Source organism: Myxine glutinosa, chromosome 2, assembly GCF_964187855.1.
Source record: "Myxine glutinosa chromosome 2, kmMyxGlut1.1, whole genome shotgun sequence".
NCBI lineage: Eukaryota > Metazoa > Chordata > Myxini > Myxiniformes > Myxinidae > Myxine > Myxine glutinosa.
Window position 1 is genome coordinate 181,461,503 of NC_136262.1, and position 24,130 is coordinate 181,485,632.

General features: G+C 43.3%; 1 protein-coding gene across 3 annotated transcripts in view; it reads right to left on the reverse strand.

Annotated features, from left to right (window-relative positions):
- Window positions 1–24,130, reverse strand: part of LOC137421020 (stromal interaction molecule 2-like) — a 94,472-nt gene that overhangs the window by 16,788 nt on the left and 53,554 nt on the right. For 2 of the 3 annotated variants that reach the window (XM_078772016.1, XM_078772015.1), the window contains exons 7-10: window positions 22,437–22,611; window positions 19,442–19,612; window positions 17,414–17,514; window positions 14,785–14,918 (exon numbers count right to left, since the gene is read on the reverse strand). In XM_078772016.1, coding sequence (XP_078628142.1) covers window positions 14,785–14,918; window positions 17,414–17,514; window positions 19,442–19,612; window positions 22,437–22,611 — 581 coding nt within the window. Of the gene's footprint in view, window positions 1–920; window positions 1,685–14,784; window positions 14,919–17,413; window positions 17,515–19,441; window positions 19,613–22,436; window positions 22,612–24,130 lie in introns of those variants that run through there. The other variant, XM_068106664.2, reaches the window with a different exon arrangement.

The window sequence follows — 24,130 nt, forward strand, 5'->3', positions numbered from 1 at the left end:
TAATGCATAACCACGAGTTTAAACTACATTTACAACAAATATGAAAACCATTTTCATATCACAATGTTAAATATAGAAGATAATGTTTTAAAAAAATGAGCCCTATCTTCCAATGGTAAAAAAATCCTTCAAAAAATTCCTGGATCGGGAATAATATCCTGAGCTTCACCCAAAACTAATCAATTCTTCTTTATCCCAAGGGCAATCATCTTTCATCAACTTTCATCCAAATCCGTTCAGAACTTTTCCAGATATCTTGTTCACGAACACACACACACACACACACACACACACACACACACACGGACACAAGTGAATGCATTACTCCCTGGCGGGAGTAAACATGACCTGTAAAGAAACTAGAACAATGCGACTGTGTCGCTAACATGCCTCCGCATAGTCCCACAATGGGTAGATGCCATCACTCGGCATATGTATGGGTAGGGGAGCACGTTTGTGAAGTTTCGTGTTGATTGGATAAGGTTCGTTTTTCTATCCAAGATGGCTGCCAAACCACGTGACCTATGACATCATTTTCAAACTATATGCAACAGTGCTGTTAGATTATATTTGTAAAATTTAGCACCGATAGGGTGAGCAGTTTGAGAAATATAATTATTTAATATCGTCCTTCAATGCAAAATGGCTGCCAAACCATGTGACCTATGATGCCCTAAATGTAATATTTCAATACAAATGGGTCATAGATCATGTGCATGCAATTTCAGATTTTTAGGATAAGGAATTCGATGAAAACGTTTTTTTGTTTGTTTTTTTTTGGGGGGGGGGGGCAGGGGGGGGGGGGGGAATACAACATCGAGGTTCATGTAAGAGCTAACATTAAATACAAAAAAAAACGGACACACAAAACATACAATAAAGGGAGACGAGATGGGGTGAGGGAAGCACACAACTACAACAGCAGAGAACAGGGACATCGGGAGATCTGTGGGAGGGAGAGGGAGTGGGGGGGAGGAGGCATGGGAAGTGGGTGTGGGAAATTTTTTGGCTGGTATACCACTTCACCTATGATATCATTATCATGCTTTTGTTCCCCATTGGGAGTACTTGACAATGTACCAAGTTTCAAAATTTTCCATTCAGCGGTTTCTGAGAAATAATTTTTTTATTTGCTTTTAATCCAAGATGGATGCCATACCACGTGACATATGACGTCACAATTATCATAAAAAACATTCTGCATGGGTGTCACTCCTACCCTGAAAGTTTCGTCTCGATCGGACATATGGTTGCTGAGAAAAACGAGGTTTAGCCCGTTCGGACGGACGGACAACCCAAAAACATAATGCCTCCAGTGACTTTGTTGGCCGAGGTATAAAAACATGGAATAGCAGATCAGTGTGAATACAGACAGAAGAGCAATGAAATGGGATACATGAAATGACTTGCCGACAGGTGAGTGTGCTGAGATGGTTTGTTTTGAAACGTGGTTTGCTCAAAACTGATCACGTCTGACGGTGAGGTCCAAGTACTCGATAGAAAGCTATAAGGGCACTCGGTAGAGAGCATACCTCTGCCAGGCTGTACAGTTTACGTTTTGTATCCCACGGATAGGTAAGATCTGGATTCTGACATGAACCAAATCTAATCAGCTTGTTCTTGTCACTTTCCCAACTTGTGCACCTAGTTTTGTCATAAGTCATCCACAACCGTTAGAGATATCCTGTTCACAGACAGACAAACAGACAGGGGTGAAAACATAACTTCCATCCACTTCCGTTGGCGAAGTTAATGAAAGATAGGATTATTAAGATTTCTGGGCTGAGTTGTCCAGTTTTGCTTTTCCACCTGCTGTGTCATACATATAACATCCTGGTAATTAAACAGATTTCATGACTCATGTGCACACATTACAACATTAGTGTGGTGTGAACTCCATTGGAACATGCTACGACATCTATTCTGATGCATCACTGCGTTCGCATCTCGCACGTTATCTTTTATAGATGTGAAATAAAAGCTCATGGAAGATAATTTCAAAATAGATTTTACTGACTGCCCTCCAATTACACATCAAACAAATGGACATTATACACGACATTTACATTCAGGCAGACTTCCCAAAGGGAAACACCATATCTGGTTTGGGTGCTTCTTAACGGAAGAGGGTCGGAGAGCGAAAGAGAGGTGTGATGTGATGGGGGTGAGTTGCTTGAAGGATGAAGTGGGACAAATCGTTGTGGACTCAGATGGAATTGAAGGAAGATGGAAGAGATATATGGAAATACTGTTGAATGCAGAGAATGAATGGGATGGCAACATAGAGAGTAACCCAGTTTTAGGACCGGCAGAGAAGATAACCGAGAAGGAAGTTGAGGAAGCGATAAAAGCAATGAAGAGTAGAAAAGCGGGAGGGCCGACGGGAGTTGTGGGAGATATGTTGAAGGCAGCGGGAAATTGGGGTGTGAAGAGAATGACAGAGATCTGCAATCTTGTGGTGAAAGAAGGCCGCATTCCAGTGGATTGGGAACTGAGTACCCTCATCCCTCTATACAAGGGGAAAGGTGACCCTCTGGACTGTGGCTCGTATCGAGCGATAAAGTTATTGGAGCATGGAATGAAGGTATTGGAAAGGGTGTTGGAGAGGAGGATAAGGAAGAAAGTGAAGAATGATGAAATGCAGTTTGGATTTATGCCAGGAAGAGGAACGACAGACACGCTTTTTATTGTGAGGCAGTTGCAGGAGAAGTATATGGAGAAGAGGAAGAAGTTGTTTCTTGGGTTTGTTGATCTGGAGAAAGCATTCGATAGGGTTCCACGTGAAGTAGTGACATGGGCATTGAGGAAGTTAGGAGTGGAGGAATGGTTTTTCAGAGTAGTGATGGCAATGTACAAAAGAGCGCGCACAGCTGTAAGGACGAAGGATGGGAACAGTGGTGAGTTTGAGGTGAAGGTGGGAGTGCATCAGGGGTCGGTACTAAGTCCACTACTATTTGTAGCTGTGATGGAGGTGCTGGCTCAGAACGTAAAGGAGGGTTTACCGTGGGAATTGTTGTATGCAGATGATCTGGTGTTGATTGCAGAAAGTATGGATGGACTGAAGGAGAAGATGAACAAGTGGAAGGAGTGTATGGAGACAAAAGGTCTGAAGGTGAATATCGGAAAAACGAAGGTGATGGCAAGTGGTAAAGCATGTGGTGAGGTGGAAAAAAACTGGGAAGTGGCCGTGTGCTGTGTGCAGGAAGGGTGTCGGAGTGAATTCCATTCAATGTACAATGTGCGCTGAGTGGGTTCATCAAAAATGTAGTGGTTTGAGAGGGTCATTAACCAGTGTGGCAGCTACATTCAAGTGTAAGGTGTGCACAGAGGGAACTGCAGATGGAGGAAATGTTGAGTTGGATCTTGGAGATGGCGTGAAGCTGGAAGGCGTGAAAACATTTTGTTACCTTGGAGACATGCTGAATGGAGAAGGTGGATCAGACTCGGCAACGGTTGCTCGAGTGAGATGTGCATGGAAGAAGTTTCGAGAACTGAGTGGCATGCTGACGAGGAGGGGAGTGTCATTGAAGCTGAAGGGAAAGGTGTATGCTGCATGTGTGAGAAGTGTTATGATTTATGGGAGTGAGACATGGGTAATGAACGTAGAGCAGCAACGAAGGCTGGAAAGGGTGGAAATGTGAATGGTTCGGTGGATGTGTGGAGTGTCGTTGGGAGAGAGGAAGACAAATGATGAATTGCGAAAAACGATGGGAATAGAGCCTGTGATGGATGCTGTGAAGAGAAACAGGTTGAGATGGTTTGGTCATGTGTTGAGGAAGGATGAAAGTGACTGGTTGAAAAGAGTGATGGAAATGAATGTAGAAGGAAGTTGAGGACGGGGAAGACCGAGAAAGACTTGGCTAAAGATGGTCGAAGAAGAAATGCGGGCAAGGGGGTTAACAAGGGGAGATGCAGAAAATAGGGCAAAATGGAGAACATTGTCATGGGGACCGCAAGGCTAACCCCCGCTCTTGCAGGGAGAATGGCCTTAAAATGCCTGTTGTTAACACCCTTTGGTTCTGGGGCCACAAAATAAATTGTGTGTGTGTGTGTGTGTGTGTGTGTGTGTGTGTGTGTGTGTGTGTGTGTGTGTGTGTGTGTGTGTGTGTGTGTGTGTGTGTGTGTGTGTGTGTGTGTGTGTGTGTGTGTGTGTGTGTGTGTGTGTGTGTGTGTGTGTGTGTGTGTGTGCGTGTTACATCCACTGCTGCTCAACTGTACCAACAGGAAATGGTACGGATCTGACTCTTCTCATCCACGGATATTTCTCGTATCTATATAATAAAGCAGGAGTGTCCATCCATCCCCAAAGTACTCCTGCAATTTTGGGGTAGCCCCGCCAAACCTTCTGTGGAAACTTTGGGGGTTCCAGCAAGTGTCCGAAGGTGGGTGGGAGGTTTCATAAATTTTTCAATGCAATTGTCATTTTGAGTTTCCATCCATAAGAGGTGTTCTGTATCCGCACTTGCTCGCTGACAGATTCATCTGTACCTTAGAACGGAATTTGTATTCATTTACCTCATGAGTGGTTGTAACATTGTATTTTGTTATACTAGAGAAATACCCGTGCTACGCACGGGTGGGAGGCCAGAAGCAAACAGGCAATGCAGATACTGCGAATGCTAAAGCATGAAACCAATAAATTCCACATTCCTGCAGCACCCTCAGTCGCAAGTCAAACGTGGACAGCAAGTTCGTGAAGGACGTCCATGAAAAACGTACCTGTTCGCAAACAAACGGGTACGTTCACATATAGAAACATCGATCGTGGGTCCGTGGCGAATCTGCATATGGCGATCCGCGAAGTTCACGTTTAGAAGGTAGAAACCATCACACATGTCGTCATTTACTTGAGTTGAACTCGATATCTCTTTTTTAATTCCAAACAACATAACAACATAACAACAATCACAAAATAAACTTTTAACAACATTGTTAATGTTTCCTTCATTGTAAAAACTACCAAGTCAACAGTTAAAAGGATTTTGAGCCAATAGGTGTTACGGCCTTGGCAAGATCGATGGAGACAGCGATCTGTTGGCTTATACACCGCCCAAATAGCTATGTGGAATTCTCTCCTGTGGAGATTAAACTCACGTCGTTTGACCTTTAGCCGAGGTCATTATTTACTTTTAATGATGTTTATATACGAATCAAAAAGAAGATAATTGGTTTTGGGTCATCCTTTCCGCATATCTCGTGGGATTCTGAGTTGGAGAGACGACCGTGAGAAAAACGCTTCTGTACACCACCCTTGAGGCTCAGTTTGCAAACCACCGTCTACAATTCCAATGTAAGAGACATAATTTCTCTTCTTTTAGGTCCTTGGGATATTTTGTGTCATTTGGGTCTTTGGGGTATTTAGGAGTCTTTGGGGTATTTTGGGTCTTCATGGTCTTTAAGGGTCTTTGGGGAATTTTGGGTATTTTGGGTCTTCATGGGTCTTTTTGGGAATTTTTCATCTTCGGGGTCTTTTGGGTTTTTGTGGTCTTTTGGATCTTTAAGGGTCTTGGGGTCTTTTGAGTCTTTGGGGATATTGGGCCTTTGGGGCCTTTTCAGTATTTTGGGTCCTTTTGGATCCTCGGAATCTTTTGGGGCCTATTGGGTCTTTCAGGGTATTTGGGGTATTTTGAGTCTTCAGAGTGCTTGGGCTCTTCTGGGTTCTTGGGTCATTCGGATCCTCGGGGTCATTTGGATCTTTTGGATCCATGGGGTCTTTTAGGTCTTCTGAGTTCTTGGGATATTTTGGGTCCTTGGTCTTTCAGGTCTTTTAACCGGTGGGCACATAGTCGTGTTCAAGGCTTCCTGACTCTGTGGGTTGAGCGTTTTTGGCAACGCTCTGCCCACCCAGGTGTTGCAGAGAGCTTTCGCAGCGCTGTGGTAGCGCACGTGTGCCAACCACATGTAAAACCTGCATGAGAGGCTTGAACTAGCTCTTCCACCTGCTGGAAGCAGCACCTCCCTGCCTCTGGGTCTTCGTTTCCACATATGGATTGCTGTAACCACTGAAAACACGGTCATACCGTGTTGAGTGAGGTACTCTGAAAAAACATCACGTAATTTAATAATTAAACATCTGAAAATGCTCCTCCACTTCACAAGTTGGACCTCGACTCAAATACTGAGTGAAGATGGATACCTTGGACAACCCTTGCGTGAATCTCGTTCCATCTTACTAAGTCCACTTACGGATATTGGAACCGGCCGACATGTAGACAGATTGAGACAACACCATTCTTATCAACTATTTCATGACAACTATGGGGGACGCCTCTTCGTGGTGGTTGTACCCCCTAAGGCAAGTTGGGGGCCAAATCTTCCCCATTCTTCCCTGCTGTCCGGATTTGTCAGGGCAGCGTGGTCACGGTCAGAGTGCAGATCGGTCCCCATGGACCAGTTCTTTACCTCTTGTCTGTCTCGCTCTCTCTCTTTCTTTCTTTCTCCCTCTCTCGCTCTCTCTCTTTCTTTCTCCCTCTCTCACTCTCTTTCTTTCTCCCTCTCTCGCCCTCTTTCTTTCTCCCTCTCTTTCTTTCTTTCTCCCTCTCTCTTTCTTTCTTTCTCCCTCCCTCGCTCTCTCTTTCTTTCTTTCTTTCTCCCTCCCTCGCTCTCTTTCTTTCTTTCTCTCTCTCTCGCTCTCTCTTTCTTTCTTTCTCCCTCTCTCGCTCTCTTTCTTTCTTTCTCCCTCTCTCGCTCTCTTTCTTTCTTTCTCCCTCTCTCCCTTTCTCTTTCTTTCTTTCTCCCTCTCTCGCTCTCTCTTTCTTTCTTTCTCCCTCTCTCGCTCTCTCTAACTCTCTCTCCCTAACTGTCGTGTCCCCTGACTTTGTGAAGGCAGGGGTACACCATCCTGGATGTGGGAGTTCTCTAGGTCGCTTCTGCGAGATCGATTGGCTGTCTCGGTGCCGCGGGCCTGTTCAAGAGAACTGTCCAGGGCTATACAACAACAATTTAATGAAGGAAAATGTTTGGAAAAACAAAGCAAAGGTTAAATATTATGGGGAATATATTTATCCGAGATTTACTCTCCCTTGATTATAAGGAACAGACTAAATATGGACACAAATTGTCCATTGTGCCATCACATCCTTGAAAGAGGAAAGTGTCCACCATTGAATGCTTTTAATTGATCATTTCATTATTTATTTGTTTTATTATCCTCATGACACAATATGTGATGTGATACAATAAACAACCTTCTGATGTGTGTATGATTTTGGTCATGCTTTCACCGAATCCTTTTATTAAATATCTGAATCTTTAGAGACCTTCCGGTCTTGATTCAATCGATCGCTTGCGTAACATCAAGACAACCCTCGTGAAGGTCACAAACAAATCTATTCTGTATAGAGACAACCAGGATGAGCCACAATCTCAATATTTCTGAACCTATCGGTTGATTTTGACACTGTTGACGTTCAATATCAGTTGCTCATCTTCAATCGTGTTAGGTATCTCTGGGACTGCTCTCAAATGGTTTCAATCTTATTGTGCATCTACTTTTTGTGTATAAAGTTAAAACTCCTAGAACAGAACACAAAGAACACTAGAAAACAAGAAAGAGCAATCGGAGATTGCAGACCCTCGCCAGGATGTTTTTTGTGTTTTTAAGGCTTTTGTGTTAAATCAAATATGGCGGCTGCACCATGTGACCGATGACATCATCATTTTTTTTCTCCACCAATTTAGGTGGAGAAAAATGCAAGGGTAGTCCATTCTCCACCAATCTTTTTCTCCACCAATCCATAGATGACACAAGAAATTTCATCTTGATCGGATTAAGTTTTGTACTTGTCGAATTATGACGTCACAATGGAGGAACCTCTAACATCATCATTAACATATTGTTATGTCGGTGGGGTAGAGATACTTTAAAACTAGTAGAATGTATACATTAACATGCTCTGGATGTCGGGTAGAATCACCCCATATAATAAATATTTGTTTAGCCTGGATGTCGGATGAAGTTGTATATCTTTCCCCGTCACGAGGGGCGGGGCATGTTATTTAGCTTAGGGAATAAGGATAAATTATCCCTGTATGTCTTACCCTGTGTGATTTATCCTTTGTCCCTTATGGCACTGCAATAGACACTAGCGCAGGAAGTGCCCATTGGAATTACAGTAAATTACAAATAAAACCAACCGGAACCCAGATGATGCACTTGGGCTGATTACCCCGACTGGAAAGGATGCATAGGACGAAGGATCCATGAAGACACACTCCGAGGAGCTGTGATTGGCCAGGGCTTCTGATTGGCAGGGAGAAGGGCGGAGCAAGAAGGCACCGACTGATTGGTGAAGGAAGGGCGAGCAAAAAGTGGCGCGCTAATTGGTGGAGAGGTGGTGGTGGCCTGTGGGCATTGGTGGAGAAGCGCCTATGACGTCACGACCTGACGTTAAAAGAACTCTCTGGCCGGCATTTTGTCCTCTTTGGATCCTCCTTCTTTCTTCTCCTCATGTACTCTGCCACTTGTCTCTTGTGCGCTGACAATTCTCCCCCCTTGTCTGCACGTTCTGTACCTCGGTGCGGGCGGTAGTGTGCCGAGACATTGCTGGGGATTGTGAGGAGGCCGAGTTGCGAATGAGGAGCTGGGAATGAGGAACGGCACGACAATCCCAGTTCGCTTCGTGCTGGATGGAGCCAGGAGTGAGAGGATGCTTGGTGGGGCCTAGCAGCGCGCGAACGGGTGGACTGCAGCCTTCTTCCTGCCAAGCACGGAGCCGCGTCCGGACGGCGAGTTTGGGGCCGACACTATTCCTGACAGGATACTTCAGCCCATTTGAGCTAAGTGCCATAATTACACATTATTTTTCAAGTTATTCTATCCCTCGTTTGTGATTTGTGACTGGTGTGTGGACGTCCCGTTTCGGACTTTAGTTTCAGCGTCGTGCTTTTCTTTGTCCCAGCATTCCGTTTTAATAAACCTGTTTCTTTTTGTACATTTTAAATCCGTTTTTGTGCGAGTTATTTCTTTGCAGGCTTTGGGACTGCCGGCGATCGCGACAGGTAAGCTTCAGCTTCCTCACCCCCTTTCTTCCCCCGCATATATGAAATCTGCATTTTGGCATCGCCTTTGGAGTAAAAGCTTGCGTTTGGCCTTCCATGACTCTCCTGGTGTTAACTGAGAGCAGACACGACAATATGTTATTCCTCATGGAGAGTTTTTTACAATGAGCCATGTCTCAATTTTTTCTATGCAGCGCTTTCGGAAATATAGAGGTGCAAAGTTTTTCGTTTTTTCCAAGATGGTGCCTGTACCAAGTGACCTATGACGTCATAATTGTCATTAAATAAATTCTACAGGAGGAGGTGCACCTATGGTGAAAATTTCCTGTCAATCGGACCAATGGTTGCAGAGGAAAATTTTTTTATTTGGTTGGGTAAAGTTTTGTACTTGTCGAATTATGACGTCATAATTGAGGAACCTATGCCGTCTTCATTCACATATGTTATTCCCCATGGAGAGTTCTTTACAATGAGCCATGTCTCAATTTTTTCCGATGCAGCACTTTCGGAGATATAGAGGTGCAAAGTTTTTTCTATGCAGCACTTTCGGAGATATAGAGGTGCAAAGTTTTTAGGTTTTTCCAAAATGGCACCCATACCACGTGAACTATGATGTCATAATTATCATTTTAAAAATTATACAGGAGGTGCACCGATGGTGAAAATTTTCTGTCAATCGGAGCTACGGTTGCAGAGAAAATCATATTTATTCTGTGCAGACAAACAAATAGACAGACAAACGTGCAATGTTCAAGTATATACTTAAATTTAAATAAAATAATCATTTTAAAGATTGTTTTGAAAAAAATCTGGAAGCTTCGCTCTATTGGAGCTACAGCACCCTTATACACTGTAATAAGACGACGTTGAGTCACAGTTTAGGAGATTGAGGCTTTATTGATCACCATAGAACGCAGCGTCAACCGGCATCGTACATATCCATTTGGGCGGCCTCTTCTTCACCCCGATATACATGCTACGCCGTCTCATGCTATATATCGATATATATATAATGGTTCTTGGAAGTATTATGAAGGCAAATTGTGTTCTAGAGTGTTCAAGTATATAATTCAATTTAAATAAAGTTTTAAAGGGGTTTATAGGCATATAAATAAATTGCTTCCAAGTTTTGCTGCCATTTTATCCAGTGTCTATTACATCACCCCATCGAACATGTTACATTGCCTGTTGTTTGTGCCCTCCATGGCTTCCTTAAAAACAGTGTTTCCTGTTTGGAATGATTTTCTATTTTGTTTTACTGCCTGACAGGCAGACAGAGTAAAAAATATTAACCTCACTCCTCACTGCGTATGCACGATCCAAACAAATGCAGAACCAAATTACTGTAAAACGACAGCTTTGTGTTCCGGTTCATGTTCAAAATATAACATTTGATTTAAATAAGTTGTTCCCCGATCATAAACTGAAATGACAAACAGACAAATGGGAACAGACAGAACGGATAACACAGTCGAGGGACACCGTAACCATTGCTGGCTCTTCATCAGACTTCACCACTTCATCTATCTGTCCGTGTTCCCTGAGGATCTGTCCGTGGTCCACTCTCGTTTTCTCCTTGTCTACCTACATCCACTTGGTACAATTGTATGGCATTTTAACATCGACTTTCATTGTCTATATTTATGGTACCCAGATCTACCTGTCCGTTGAACCTTTTTTCTGTGATTTCATACAACAAATATAAATGCCTGTCAGTAAATGAAACATGGAATCATGATTGTTCTCAATCTCCCGCGATGACGCTATCTCCGAGGGCCTTTCATTCACTCACCGCAGGCAGGTAGGTGGTCTTTCTGTCTTCTACCGACTCCTCTCCGGCCTTGCTCCCCCAGCTCTCTCTGTGCTTTGTCCCCCAAATATTCCTACAGGTCGCACAAGATCTGCCAGCAACCCTCTTCTGGTTAAACTGCCGAAATCTCGGCTCTCTGCTCACCTTCACTCCTTCATTCCTCTTTTCTCCCGCCTCTGGAACAAACTCCCTCACTCCCTTCAATCCCACTCCTCCCTCCAGGTCTTTAAAACAGCTGTTCACCGCCATCTCTTATCTTCCCCCATCCAAAACCTTGATCTCTTCTACCCCCGTTAATTCACCCCAGAACCCAGATCCACCTTGTTTGAAATTCCAACTTCTTTCCTGGTAGTCCTGGCAGTGTCCATATGTTTTATGCCTCTCCCACCCCCTTTCCCATGCCTCCCCCCCAAAGCCCTCTCCCTCCCACAGATCTCTCGATGTCTCCATGTCTCTCGGTTCCTGCTCTCAAATGTTGTGTTTGTGTCCTTCCCCCTCTCTCCCCATCTTGTCTACCGCTCCCGATGTTATTTGTTTTATGTGTCGGTTTGTCGGTAATGTGTCGGTTTGTCGGTTTGCTTTCTGTGTGATAACAAGACTGACAACCTGGTGCTTGACTCTCCACCTGTTCTTAAAATGCATCAACTCCACAGTGTGATACTTGAGGATCATCACGTGATCTCTGCTTTGTCCATTTAAAATCTTGGTGTCAATAAGGATTCAACACTTTCTTCTATTGCACACACTTGGATGAAGTCTGCAAATCAATTTCCTTCCACCTGTACAATATTTACTTAAACCCACCTATTTAAACCCACTTAAACCCACTTAAACCCATTGATAATTTGGAATATTTAAACCTTGGTTCATGGTCTCATAACATTGTGTTTGGATTGCTGTAATCACTGTTAACAGGTTAACCTGTATCTTCAAACTAGTCCCTCTGATGACTGTGTTTGGATTGCTGTAATCACTGTTAACAGGTTAACCTGTATCTTCAAACTATACCCTCTGATAACATGGTGTTTGGATTGCTGTAATCACTGTTAACAGGTTAACCTGTATCTTCAAACTAGTCCCTCTGATAACATGGTGTTTGGATTGCTGTAATCACCGTTAACAGGTTAACCTGTATCTTCAAACTAGTCCCTCTGATAACATGGTGTTTGGATTGCTGTAATCACTGTTAACAGGTTCACCTGTATCTTCAAACTAGTCCCTCTGATAACATGGTGTTTGGATTGCTGTAATCACCGTTAACAGGTTAACCTGTATCTTCAAACTAGTCCCTCTGATAACATGGTGTTTGGATTGCTGTAATCACCGTTAACAGGTTCACCTGTATCTTCAAACTAGTCCCTCTGATAACATGGTGTTTGGATTGCTGTAATCACTGTTAACAGGTTCACCTGTATCTTCAAACTAGTCCCTCTGATAACATGGTGTTTGGATTGCTGTAATCACCGTTAACAGGTTAACCTGTATCTTCAAACCAGTCCCTCTGATAACATGGTGTTTGGATTGCTGTAATCACTGTTAACAGGTTCACCTGTATCTTCTAACTAGTCCCTCTGATAACATGGTGTTTGGATTTCTGTAATCACCGTTAACAGGTTCACCTGTATCTTCAAACTAGTCCCTCTGATAACATGGTGTTTGGATTGCTGTAATCACTGTTAACAGGTTCACCTGCATCTTCAAACTAGTCCTTCTGATAACATGGTGTTTGGATTGCTGTAATCACTGTTAACAGGTTAACCTGTATCTTCAAACTAGTCCCTCTGATAACATGGTGTTTGGATTGCTGTAATCACTGTTAACAGGTTCACCTGTATCTTCAAACTAGTCCCTCTGATAACATGGTGTTTGGATTTCTGTAATAACTGTTAACAGGTTAACCTGTATCTTCAAACTAGTCCCTCTGATAACATGGTGTTTGGATTGCTGTAATCACCGTTAACAGGTTCACCTGTATCTTCAAACTAGTCCCTCTGATAACATGGTGTTTGGATTGCTGTAATCACTGTTAACAGGTTCACCTGTATCTTCAAACTAGTCCCTCTGATAACATGGTGTTTGGATTTCTGTAATCACCATTAACAGGTTCACCTGTATCTTCAAACTAGTCCCTCTGATAACATGGTGTTTGGATTGCTGTAATCACCGTTAACAGGTTAACCTCTATCTTCAAACTAGTCCCTCTGATAACATGGTGTTTGGATTGCTGTAATCATTGTTAACAGGTTAATCTGTATCTTCAAACTAGTCCCTCTGATAACATGGTGTTTGGATTGCTGTAATCACTGTTAACAGGTTCACCTGTATCTTCAAACTAGTCCCTCTGATAACATGGTGTTTGGATTTCTGTAATCACTGTTAACAGGTTAACCTGTATCTTCAAACTAGTCCCTCTGATAACATGGTGTTTGGGTTTCTGTAATCACCATTAACAGGTTCACCTGTATCTTCAAACTAGTCCCTCTGATAACATGGTGTTTGGATTGCTGTAATCATTGTTAACAGGTTAATCTGTATCTTCAAACTAGTCCCTTTGATAACATCGTGTTTGGATTGCTGTAATCACCGTTAACAGGTTAACCTGTATCTTCAAACTAGTCCGTCTGATAACATGGTGTTTGGATTGCTGTAATCGCTGTTAACAGGTTAACCTGTATCTTCAAACTAGTCCCTCTGATAACATGGTGTTTGGATTGCTGTAATCACTGTTAACAGGTTCACCTGTATCTTCAAACTAGTCCCTCTGATAACATGGTGTTTGGATTTCTGTAATCACTGTTAACAGGTTAACCTGTATCTTCAAACTAGTCCCTCTGATAACATGGTGTTTGGATTGCTGTAATCACTGTTAACAGTTTCACCTGTATCTTCAAACTAGTCCCTCTGATAACATGGTGTTTGGATTGCTGTAATCACCGTTAACAGGTTTACCTGTATCTTCAAACTAGTCCCTCTGATAACATGGTGTTTGGATTGCTGTAATCACTGTTAACAGGTTCACCTGTATCTTCAAACTAGTCCCTCTGATAACATGGTGTTTGGATTGCTGTAATCACCGTTAACAGGTTTACCTGTATCTTCAAACTAGTCCCTCTGATAACATGGTGTTTGGATTGCTGTAATCACCGTTAACAGGTTCACCTGTATCTTCAAACTAGTCCCTCTGATAACATGGTGTTTGGACTGCTGTAATCACTGTTAACAGGTTCACCTGTATCTTCTCACAAACTCTAACAACTCATTCATTAAATTGCAATACAAACAGGTCACTCATTCTCAATGCACTTCACTGGATCCCAGGACACCAATATGTGGATTTGAAACCATCACTGATAATAGAAACCCAAATATGATTTGTTACCTGGTACCTGCCTATATTTCTGACTTCATCCCCCTTACATTCCTGCAAGATCACAACGGTCCAGCATCGTGAATCTCCTGGAAGTTCTTCACATGAAGATGAAGATTTTAAGCGATGGAACGTTCTTCAGGTATGTTTGTCAACTATGTGGAACTGTCTACGTTTTTGTCAACTATGTGGAACTGTCTACGTTTTTGTCGACGTTTTTGTCTACGTTTCTGTCTACGTTTCTGTCTGCGTTTTTGTCTACGTTTTTTTCTATGTTTTTGTCTACACACCGCACAAATTACTCTTTTCATCTCCGACATAACATTTCCTTTGTAAAGCGCTTTGGGATTCAACTTGGAAATGAAAAGCGTTGTAGAATATATTGATCAATTATTTGATTGATAGGTAAATGAAACGAGTGCTCTGTGAATGCAGATGATTCTCAAAGTAAGAAATCATATAGGTCATCCTAAATGACGTCACAAAAAGTCATAAGTCCCCTTTATAATGACCATAATAAAGGTACAAAGCATCGTGATTCGAGATACAGATTCGTGCATTATGAATACATTTTGTGGATTTCTGTGCCATTATTGGCCGTCGTTACCGTTGTCGTATAACATGCTGCGGAGCGCAGTCTTCCCAGGATTTTGTGTGATGGAGAAGCCACAGAGACGCTCGATTTCCTGCCAACGCGTCGCACGTTCCCTCAAGCAGCTCATTAGTTCGGCCAAACATTGCCTGCAAAGAATCGAGGGATTTCACAAAATCGATCTGGTATGTTTGAGGATCTGCACACATCAGCACAAGTTGTAACACTTTGTGAAGAGTCTCCATAGTTTGATAACTTCATTAGCACGACTTGAGAAAGGGGGACGATGTGGGATCCGGAAGAGGACAATTTACATAAACTGTGTGTGTGTGTGTGTGTGTGTGTGAGACAGAGACACACAGACACAGACACACAGAGACACGACACAGACACACACACAGAGACGTCACACAGAGACACGACACGTCACACAGAGACACGACACACAGACACGACACGACACAGAGACACGACACAGAGACACGACACAGAGACACGACACGACACAGAGACACGACACAGAGACACGACACAGAGACACGACACAGAGACACGACACAGAGACACGACACAGAGACACGACCCAGAGACACGACCCAGAGACACGACACAGACACACACACAGAGACACGACACGACACACAGAGACACGACACGACACACAGACACGCGACACGACACACAGCCACGCGACACGACACACAGAGACACGACACAGAGACACGACACAGAGACACGACACAGAGACTGACACAGAGACGAGACAGAGAATGACACAGAGACAGAGAATGACACAGAGACAGAGACAGAGAATGACACAGAGACAGAGACAGAGAATGACACAGAGACAGAGACACAGAATGACACAGAGACAGAGACAGAGAATGACACAGAGACAGACAGAGAATGACACAGAGACAGAGACAGAGAATGACACAGAGACAGAGACAGAGAATGACACAGAGACAGAGACAGATAATGACACAGAGACAGAGACAGAGAATGACACAGAGACGGAGACAGAGAATGACACAGAGACAGAGACAGAGAATGACACAGAGACAGAGACAGAGAATGACACATTCTATACATATGAAGAATGATACAGTGACAGAGACAGAGACAGAGAATGGCACAGAGACAGAAAATGGCACAGAGACAGAGAATGGCACAGAGACATAGAATGGCACAGAGACAGAGAATGACACAGAGACAGAGAATGACACAGAGACAGAGAATGACACAGAGACAGAGAATGACACAGAGACAGAGAATGACACAGAGACAGAGAATGACACAGAGACAGAGAATGACACAGAGACAGAGAATGACACAGAGACAGAGAATGACACAGAGACAGAGAATGACACAGAGACAGAGAATGACACAGAGACAGAGAATGACACAGAGACAGAGAATGACACAGAGACAGAGAATGACACAGAGACAGAGAATGACACAGAGACAGAGACAGAGAATGACACAGAGACAGAGACAGAGAATAACACAGAGAAAGAGACAGAGAATGACACAGAGAAAGAGACAGAGAATGACACAGAGAAAGAGACAGAGAATGACACAGAGAAAGAGACAGAGAATGACACAGAGAAAGAGACAGAGAATGACACAGAGAAAGAGACAGAGAATGACACATTCTATACATATAAAGAATGATACAGTGACAGAGAGAGTGAGTGCATGTTTGTATGGATTCCATTAATTGGAATGTAGTTTGGATAAGGTTGCTGACATAACAAAACAAAAAAAAAGGCAAGGACAAGACAAAATAATCTTGAGACAAGTACAGATGCATTCAAAGTACGCCATCCCCATGCCAAATAAATAAATAACATATCCTCCGGCGCCCAGCGATGCCATCATGCAACACATGGAGACGGAATTGGGAGGGTGCGGTGTAGAATAAAATTTTAATTAATTGCGTAATTAAAATAAACAAATAGTAATCATAAAATAATTAATTTCTTCATCAATTGTCTAATAGCATACCTAAACCACAACTGTTTCATCCGAATCTAACGTTTTGAAAATTAGTTAATTGATGAATCGGAAAAATAAATAATTAATCGATTAATTGATTAATCAATAAATCAAAACTATCCTTTATAGCCAAATCACTTGGTTATTTGTTGTGTTCAAATATCAGCTTCTGAGGTCAAAAGGTGCCTGAGATATTGCCCAGATGAGAAAGGAAATAAATAAGTGATTAATAATGAAAATATATAAATAAAAATCGGAAAACAATGAAATTATTAATCAGTTGGCTAATAGAACACCGAAACCACCACCGTTTCATCCGAATCTGTGATTTAAAAAAAGGTTATTAACCGAATAATTAAATAATTAATTGATTAATCAATAAATCAAAATATCCTTTATAGCCAAATCACTTGGTCATTGTCATCCAGCTTCCAAGCTCAAAAGATGGCTGAGATATCGCCCAGACAAACAAACAAACAAATGGAGTGAAAACTGAGTACTCCCTTTCAGCGTGCGTCATCGCAGGGCCCCCTTGGGTGCCCGGCGATGACGTCATGTAGCACCTGGAGATGGAATAGGAAAGGAGCAATGTACAAAAAGGAAAGATGAAGGTAAAAAAGGAAGGAAAACAAATAAATGGACTCACTTGGTTTCCAGTATCTGGTTATCCACCAAGTCGAGGCTTACACTGTGAGCCACAAAAAACGAACCAAGCACCGAGTGTTGTTTGCGCCTTATTCTCTCCGCCTGAAAACAAACACACAACAACAAGTCATCAGAATGTGACCATGGTTTGTACCTTCATCGCCATTGGGTTGGTTCTTCCTGTAACAAGCACACGTGTCACGATGCATGTTGTAATGTTGTATGCAGCACATTAAGATAACCTGTGAGGTGGGAACAGAGAGGTAAACTGAGAAATGACAAACAACCCATGATGGCGACAATATATTTATGGAGATTTAGAGTTTGTACGACAGGAAGGTGGTGGTGGCGGAGTAGGGGTAGGCTACATATTGTGACGTGCACATATTGTGACGTGTACAGGTTCCCATGTCAGTTCGTAATTAGAATGTAAATAAATGCAGTTTTTCTCAAGTCTTGGAGCCAACTGGCTTCATACCTGATTTGCGACATCCTTGACTCGCATAGTCAATTCCTTGTTATGAATGGAACCCTTTCGTCCCCTCTCCCAGTGGCTGCTGGAGTTCCCCAAGACAGTATTTTGGGGCCAGCCGTATTCCTAATCTATATTAATGACCTCTTCGATGCTCTGGAAAACACTCTTTTCCTTTGTGCAGACGACTCCACATTGAGTTGTACACGACCGAAACACTACGCTAGGCAGGCAGCAGCTGTGTCTCTCTCTGATCTGGGAATGATTCGACTCTAGTCTGATAAATGAAACATGTCATTCAATCCTGGGAATCCTGGAAATGAACCCACCTATCCACTTCCACAGTCAGCCACTGGAAGAGCTCAGTAGCCGTTATGTTACAGAGCAAAACTGTAGGTTTTGGGCGACCATTAATCCACGCCATGTACACAAAGTCCCTTTACACAGTGTACATGTGACTGTTTGGTGTGGAATCACGGTTCACGGCATTGCGGATCCTTATGTTTTGAAGATGAAAACGCAAGCACGGTCACTGAATAGACCAGGACGTAACAGACCACAAGGAACAGCAGAGAGTGGTGGACACACACGAACCTGTAGCGTTGAAGGACAAGATAGAGGGAGGGAGACTTGGACAAGGAATGGGGGAGGAGGGCAGAAAAGGATGCATGGAGTGGACAAGATGCACACAGAAGGAAACTCCCTGGAAGGAAAACACCTTTGTTTTGTTATTGGCAATGTTGTACAATCAGTGTGAGTTATACGGAGTACTAGCAGGGACTCGTGGAACAGAGTTCCATGGAAAACCCTCCCTTTTTTGGGCAGTGTATAGGTAGCAAAGTGCTGCTTTGCATGCTTTAATGAACATTAGTATAGTATTAATACGTCATTGCGGTACGATTTATTATCTTCAACGATAAAAGTCCTTCTTGGCCATGGGAGATAACATCGTAGGTTCTGAAATAATACACAGCTTTAAAAATGAACGTGAGTTAGTACAGTATATTGTTACATTTGTTGGGGGTAGGCAATGAAATACCTTAGTGCAGGTAGAATTGTACAGGTAGTGTGCTCCGAATGTCGCGATGAAGAAGAAGAACCCCCCATGTACCATAAGTAGGAATCCGTTAGACCGGATGTCGAGTAAGAGTGTATCTTTGTCCTCATGACGAGGGGTGGGGTTATGTTAATTAGTTATGGATTAAGTGTAATCGATCCCCTGCATGTAATCGCCTCTGTACTTTTCCCCTTGTTCCTTATGACACACACCACACCAGCCATGCACGCTACACCTAAAATAAACATAAAATAAAACCAACCAGGCCGCCACATGCCACATCGCAACATCAAGCAGGCAGGTCTGTGAGGCCACGCCCCGAAGAGCAGTGATTGGTCCGGTATTGTCGAACAATGAGAGGGACCCGCTTCCATGATTATTACCGAATGTGACATTGCGTCATTAGTCCTCTCAAGAGGCTCCTTGTGGAATCACAATGACAAACGTCATCTTTCTATTTTGACGCTTTTCAACTTTCACCATTTCATTTCAATTCTCACCAATTCACGAGCAGAGAAGAGTCGCTGCTCCGCTAGTTTGCGCTGTAGTGCTCCCTGCTCTTCCTCGAGCTCGAAAGTCAGCTGCAGCCACGGTCTCAAGGCGGGTGTGGGGATGGACGATTCTCGGAGCATTGCCAATTCCTTTTCTGCACGATGAAGTGAAGCTCGCAACTGAGGATGCAAGATAGCAAAGAGAAAGAATGATTTGAGAATGCTTTACTGAAGAAGAGGTTAGAGAAAGCATGTTACCTGCATCTTTCATACACCCATTAAGCCTTCTTAACCCAACTCTCTTCCAAGTAACTGTTTCCTCCCCTCCTTTTTCCTCATTTCACACTTCCTTATTTCCTAACTTTCGTGTCCAAATGTTCCTCCACTGACCCACCCTCGTCGGTATGCAGTCTTGCTATCCTCAGTCACAGTCACCTCGTTTTTCCAGGAGCCGAGATCTTATATATAAATGAATTCTTCTTCATTACCTTCGCCACCGAAGGTGGGCTGAGGTTATGTTTTCACCACTGTTTGTCTGTCTGTTCGTTAGCAGAAGCTCACGAGCAGAGAAGAGTCCAGATTTTAATCTTTTCCATCCTTCCCGTGAGCAGGAAACTTGGTGGACAGGTTAGGTGTGTGACAAGGAAGAATTGATGAAATTTTCGTGAAGATCCGGATACAGATACTAGAATTTTAAAGTTATTCTTCCCTATTGAGAGATGGGGCCAAAAATGATATATAGCAGGATATGTCAAAAAGTTGTGGACGGATTTGGATGGAACTTGGTGGACAGGTTGGGTGTGTGACGAGGAAGAATTGTTGAGAGTTTGGTGAAGAACAGAATCCGGATCCAGATAGTAGATTTTTTTTGAAATGTTTCTTCACCATTGAGAGATAGGGTCAAAAATGATATGTAGCACGATATCTCAAAGTTTTGGCTGGATTCGGCCGAAACTTGGTGGATTAGTTAGGTAGGCCGATTCGATATTGGAGGTCTGGGTCCAGATCCAGCCTATCAGTGGGATACAAAACGTAAACTGTTTTACCTGGGATTTTAAAACCTGATTTTTGCTACTTTTTGTCTTGGATGGTTTCTTGTTATTTTTTCTTTCTTTATTTATTTTTAATTTTGTTTTCCTTAATCCCCTTTTTTTCTATCTAGTCTAGTAGGAAGACTAGGTCCCCCTGCACCCCCCGGAGATATACTTCTAATCAGTGTTTCTAGATTGGAAAAAATGTGTAGAAAATGACTAGCTATGGCCCCAAGCTGAAAAAATGTCCCACATACCATTTTTATGCAAATTACTGCTGCAAATTTTATGCAAAATTATGCAAATTTTATGCAAATTTTTGATGAGGAGTAGAGTTGAGGGGTCTTTGAGGGCTTCATCGAGGTGCTCTCGGTTGCAAGACTGGGTCATTCTGAGAAGCACAGCAGGGTCAGAGATCATGATGTTCTCCTCCTCAGTGAATCTCTCCATCAACAGCCTCTCCATTGCCTCACACACTGTTTTGAGGCAAAAGAGGGACTTTGCGTAGGCCTTTCCACTGAGAACACCTTTGAGAGATCCACTTGTTACTAGTTGTGCCTCAAAGAGAATCTCTGCATATCCAGAACCACGCATCTTGTGTCCAGTGAGCATCCCGATGTAGTTCATGGATGTGTGGAAGGGTCCAATCGTTACTACATGACTAGCAAATTCATTTGGCCAGCGCCAGATGATGGGAAGGGCTTTCATGCAGACACCCAGATCAAATGTATTCAGGACCCATCTCTGACCCACCTCAGCAGTTGCTGCCTCGGAACGCTTCAGTAGCTCACGAACAACTGCGTTGTCTGTGATCGGTCTGTGCCTGGTGCCTGCATGGCATGGCAATGGCCTGCAGCCTGTGCCTGGGCTAGGGGGTTTCACCTCTGCAACTGGTTCTCCCCCACCCAGCAAATCAACAGTCGACTACTGCACGCCTATCCACCAACCGATCACAGACAACGCAGTTGTTCGTGAGCTACTGAAGCGTTCCGAGGCAGCAACTGCTGAGGTGGGTCAGAGATGGGTCCTGAATACATTTGATCTGGGTGTCTGCATGAAAGCCCTTCCCATCATCTGGCGCTGGCCAAATGAATTTGCTAGTCATGTAGTAACGATTGGACCCTTCCACACATCCATGAACTACATCGGGATGCTCACTGGACACAAGATGCGTGGTTCTGGATATGCAGAGATTCTCTTTGAGGCACAACTAGTAACAAGTGGATCTCTCAAAGGTGTTCTCAGTGGAAAGGCCTACGCAAAGTCCCTCTTTTGCCTCAAAACAGTGTGTGAGGCAATGGAGAGGCTGTTGATGGAGAGATTCACTGAGGAGGAGAACATCATGATCTCTGACCCTGCTGTGCTTCTCAGAATGACCCAGTCTTGCAACCGAGAGCACCTCGATGAAGCCCTCAAAGACCCCTCAACTCTACTCCTCATCAAAAATTTGCATAAAATTTGCATAATTTTGCATAAAATTTGCAGCAGTAATTTGCATAAAAATGGTATGTGGGACATTTTTTCAGCTTGGGGCCATAGCTAGTCATTTTCTACACATTTTTTCCAATCTAGAAACACTGATTAGAAGTATATCTCCGGGGGGTGCAGGGGGACCTAGTCTTCCTACTAGACTAATCCTTCCCTTAGCAATCCCCTTTTTTTCTATCCTTCCCTTAGCCCCTTACCTTGGAGTGGCTTTACACCTTGATTGGGGCGATTTCCATAAATAAATAAATAAATAAAACCCTGGCGGAGGTACGTGCTCTACCGAGGGGGGTTCTAGTTTCCCATTTTAACATTTACCACATTATATCCATGAATACTGCACTGCATTCCACAATTTGGCCAGCCATCACACTGCAGGTGTTTTCATCCCCATTGCAAAAATTCACAGTAAAAGACGTAAAGAGTTGTGTTGTGCCTCATAAACAGTAGCGCAGACATGAAGATACAATTATGTTGCATAAACATACCTGCTCTGCCCCACCCTCTCCACCCTTGTATTTCTCGTCTGCATTAACACCCAGTTCCTTGTTCTCCGACCCACCCCCGGCTGCTCTCATCCGTTCAAAGCGGGTGCGCAGACGAGTCTCCAAGCTCCGCTTCTCCGATTCAACATTGCGCTGCTCTTCTTCAGCCTGTGAGAGCCTTAGAGTGTGGGGAACATATTGAATCAGAATGTCCTTAAAGGGTGAGGTTTATGACAGCACACGAAAACTTCATATGAGCATTGTAAATACAAGATAAATGTATTTATTTCACGCTATACAGCAGCCTAAGGAGAGGAGAGGAGAGGGTATTGCATTTGAGTCCGTTTGTTTGTTACTTGCCGGAATAGATTCGCCGGAATAGATTTTGTGTGGCGAGGGGGCTTGAAGCCAGATTTTAATCTTACAGCTGCCATGTTGGTGCTTGCCGTCACTGCGATGCGAAGCGAAAGACACATCAGAGCTGTCACATTCACAATTGCTATGTCGTATGTACTCCCGATATGTGTTTCCCTCATTGTAAAAACTACTAAGTCAACAGTTAAAAGGATTTTGAGCTGATAGGTGTTACGGCCTTGGCAAGATCGATGGAGACAGCGATCTGTTAGCTTATACACCGCCCGAATAGCTATGTGGAATTCTCTCATGTAGAGATTAAACCCACGTCGTTTGAACTTTGGCAGAGGTCATTATTTACTTTTAATGATCCAAAATGGCCGATTAAAAAAAAAAGTATATTCCGGCAAGTCCTCGGTCTCTGACCGATTTTTCATTTGTTTGTTACTTGCCGGAATAGATTCCGGCAAGTATGTTGGTTGGTTGGTTTGTCTGTCTGTCTGTCTGTCTGTTTGTGCGCAGTACTACATCTACATCATTGCACATAGCATCGCCATACTTTACACACATATTTGCCTTGCCCTGGAATAGACTGTGCCCAGTTTTTAACTCTCTTGGCCGAAGGTGAAGCTCAAAGTCACCCAAAACGATGGTCATCCAATCATTTGTGCCTCCCAATTGAAGCCCCGCCCTTAGGGCGGGTACCGTTGCTAGTAATATATAATGGCGATACAACAATTTTTACCGCTTTGAAGAACGAGAATGAAGGGGGAGGAGCGTGTTAATATGTCTGGTTGAAGGCTTTGGGTGGTGAGGACGCTTGAAGCCAGATTTTAATCTTACAACCGCCATGTTGGTGCTCGCCGTCACTGCGATGCGAAGCGAAAGACGCCTCAGAGCTGTCACATTCACAATCGCTATGTCGTATGTACTCCCGATACGTGTTTCCTTCATTGTAAAAACTACCAAGTCAACAGTTAAAAGGATTTTGAGCCGATAGGTGTTACAGCCTTGGCAAGATCGATGGAGACAGCGATCTGTTAGCTTATACACCGCCCAAATAACTATGTGGAATTCTCTCATGTAGAAATTAAACCCACGTCATTTGAACTTTGGCAGAGGTCATTATTTACTTTTAATGATCTGAAATGGCCGATAAAAAAGTACATTCCGGCAAGTCCTCGGGCTCTGCCCGATTTTTCATTTGTCTGTTTGTTTGTTTGTCCGCACAGAATAAATATGATTTTCTCTGCAACCGTTGGTCCGATTGACAGGAAATTTTCACCATATGTGCAACTCCACCTGCAGAATTTTTTAATGATAAATATGACGTCATAAGTCAC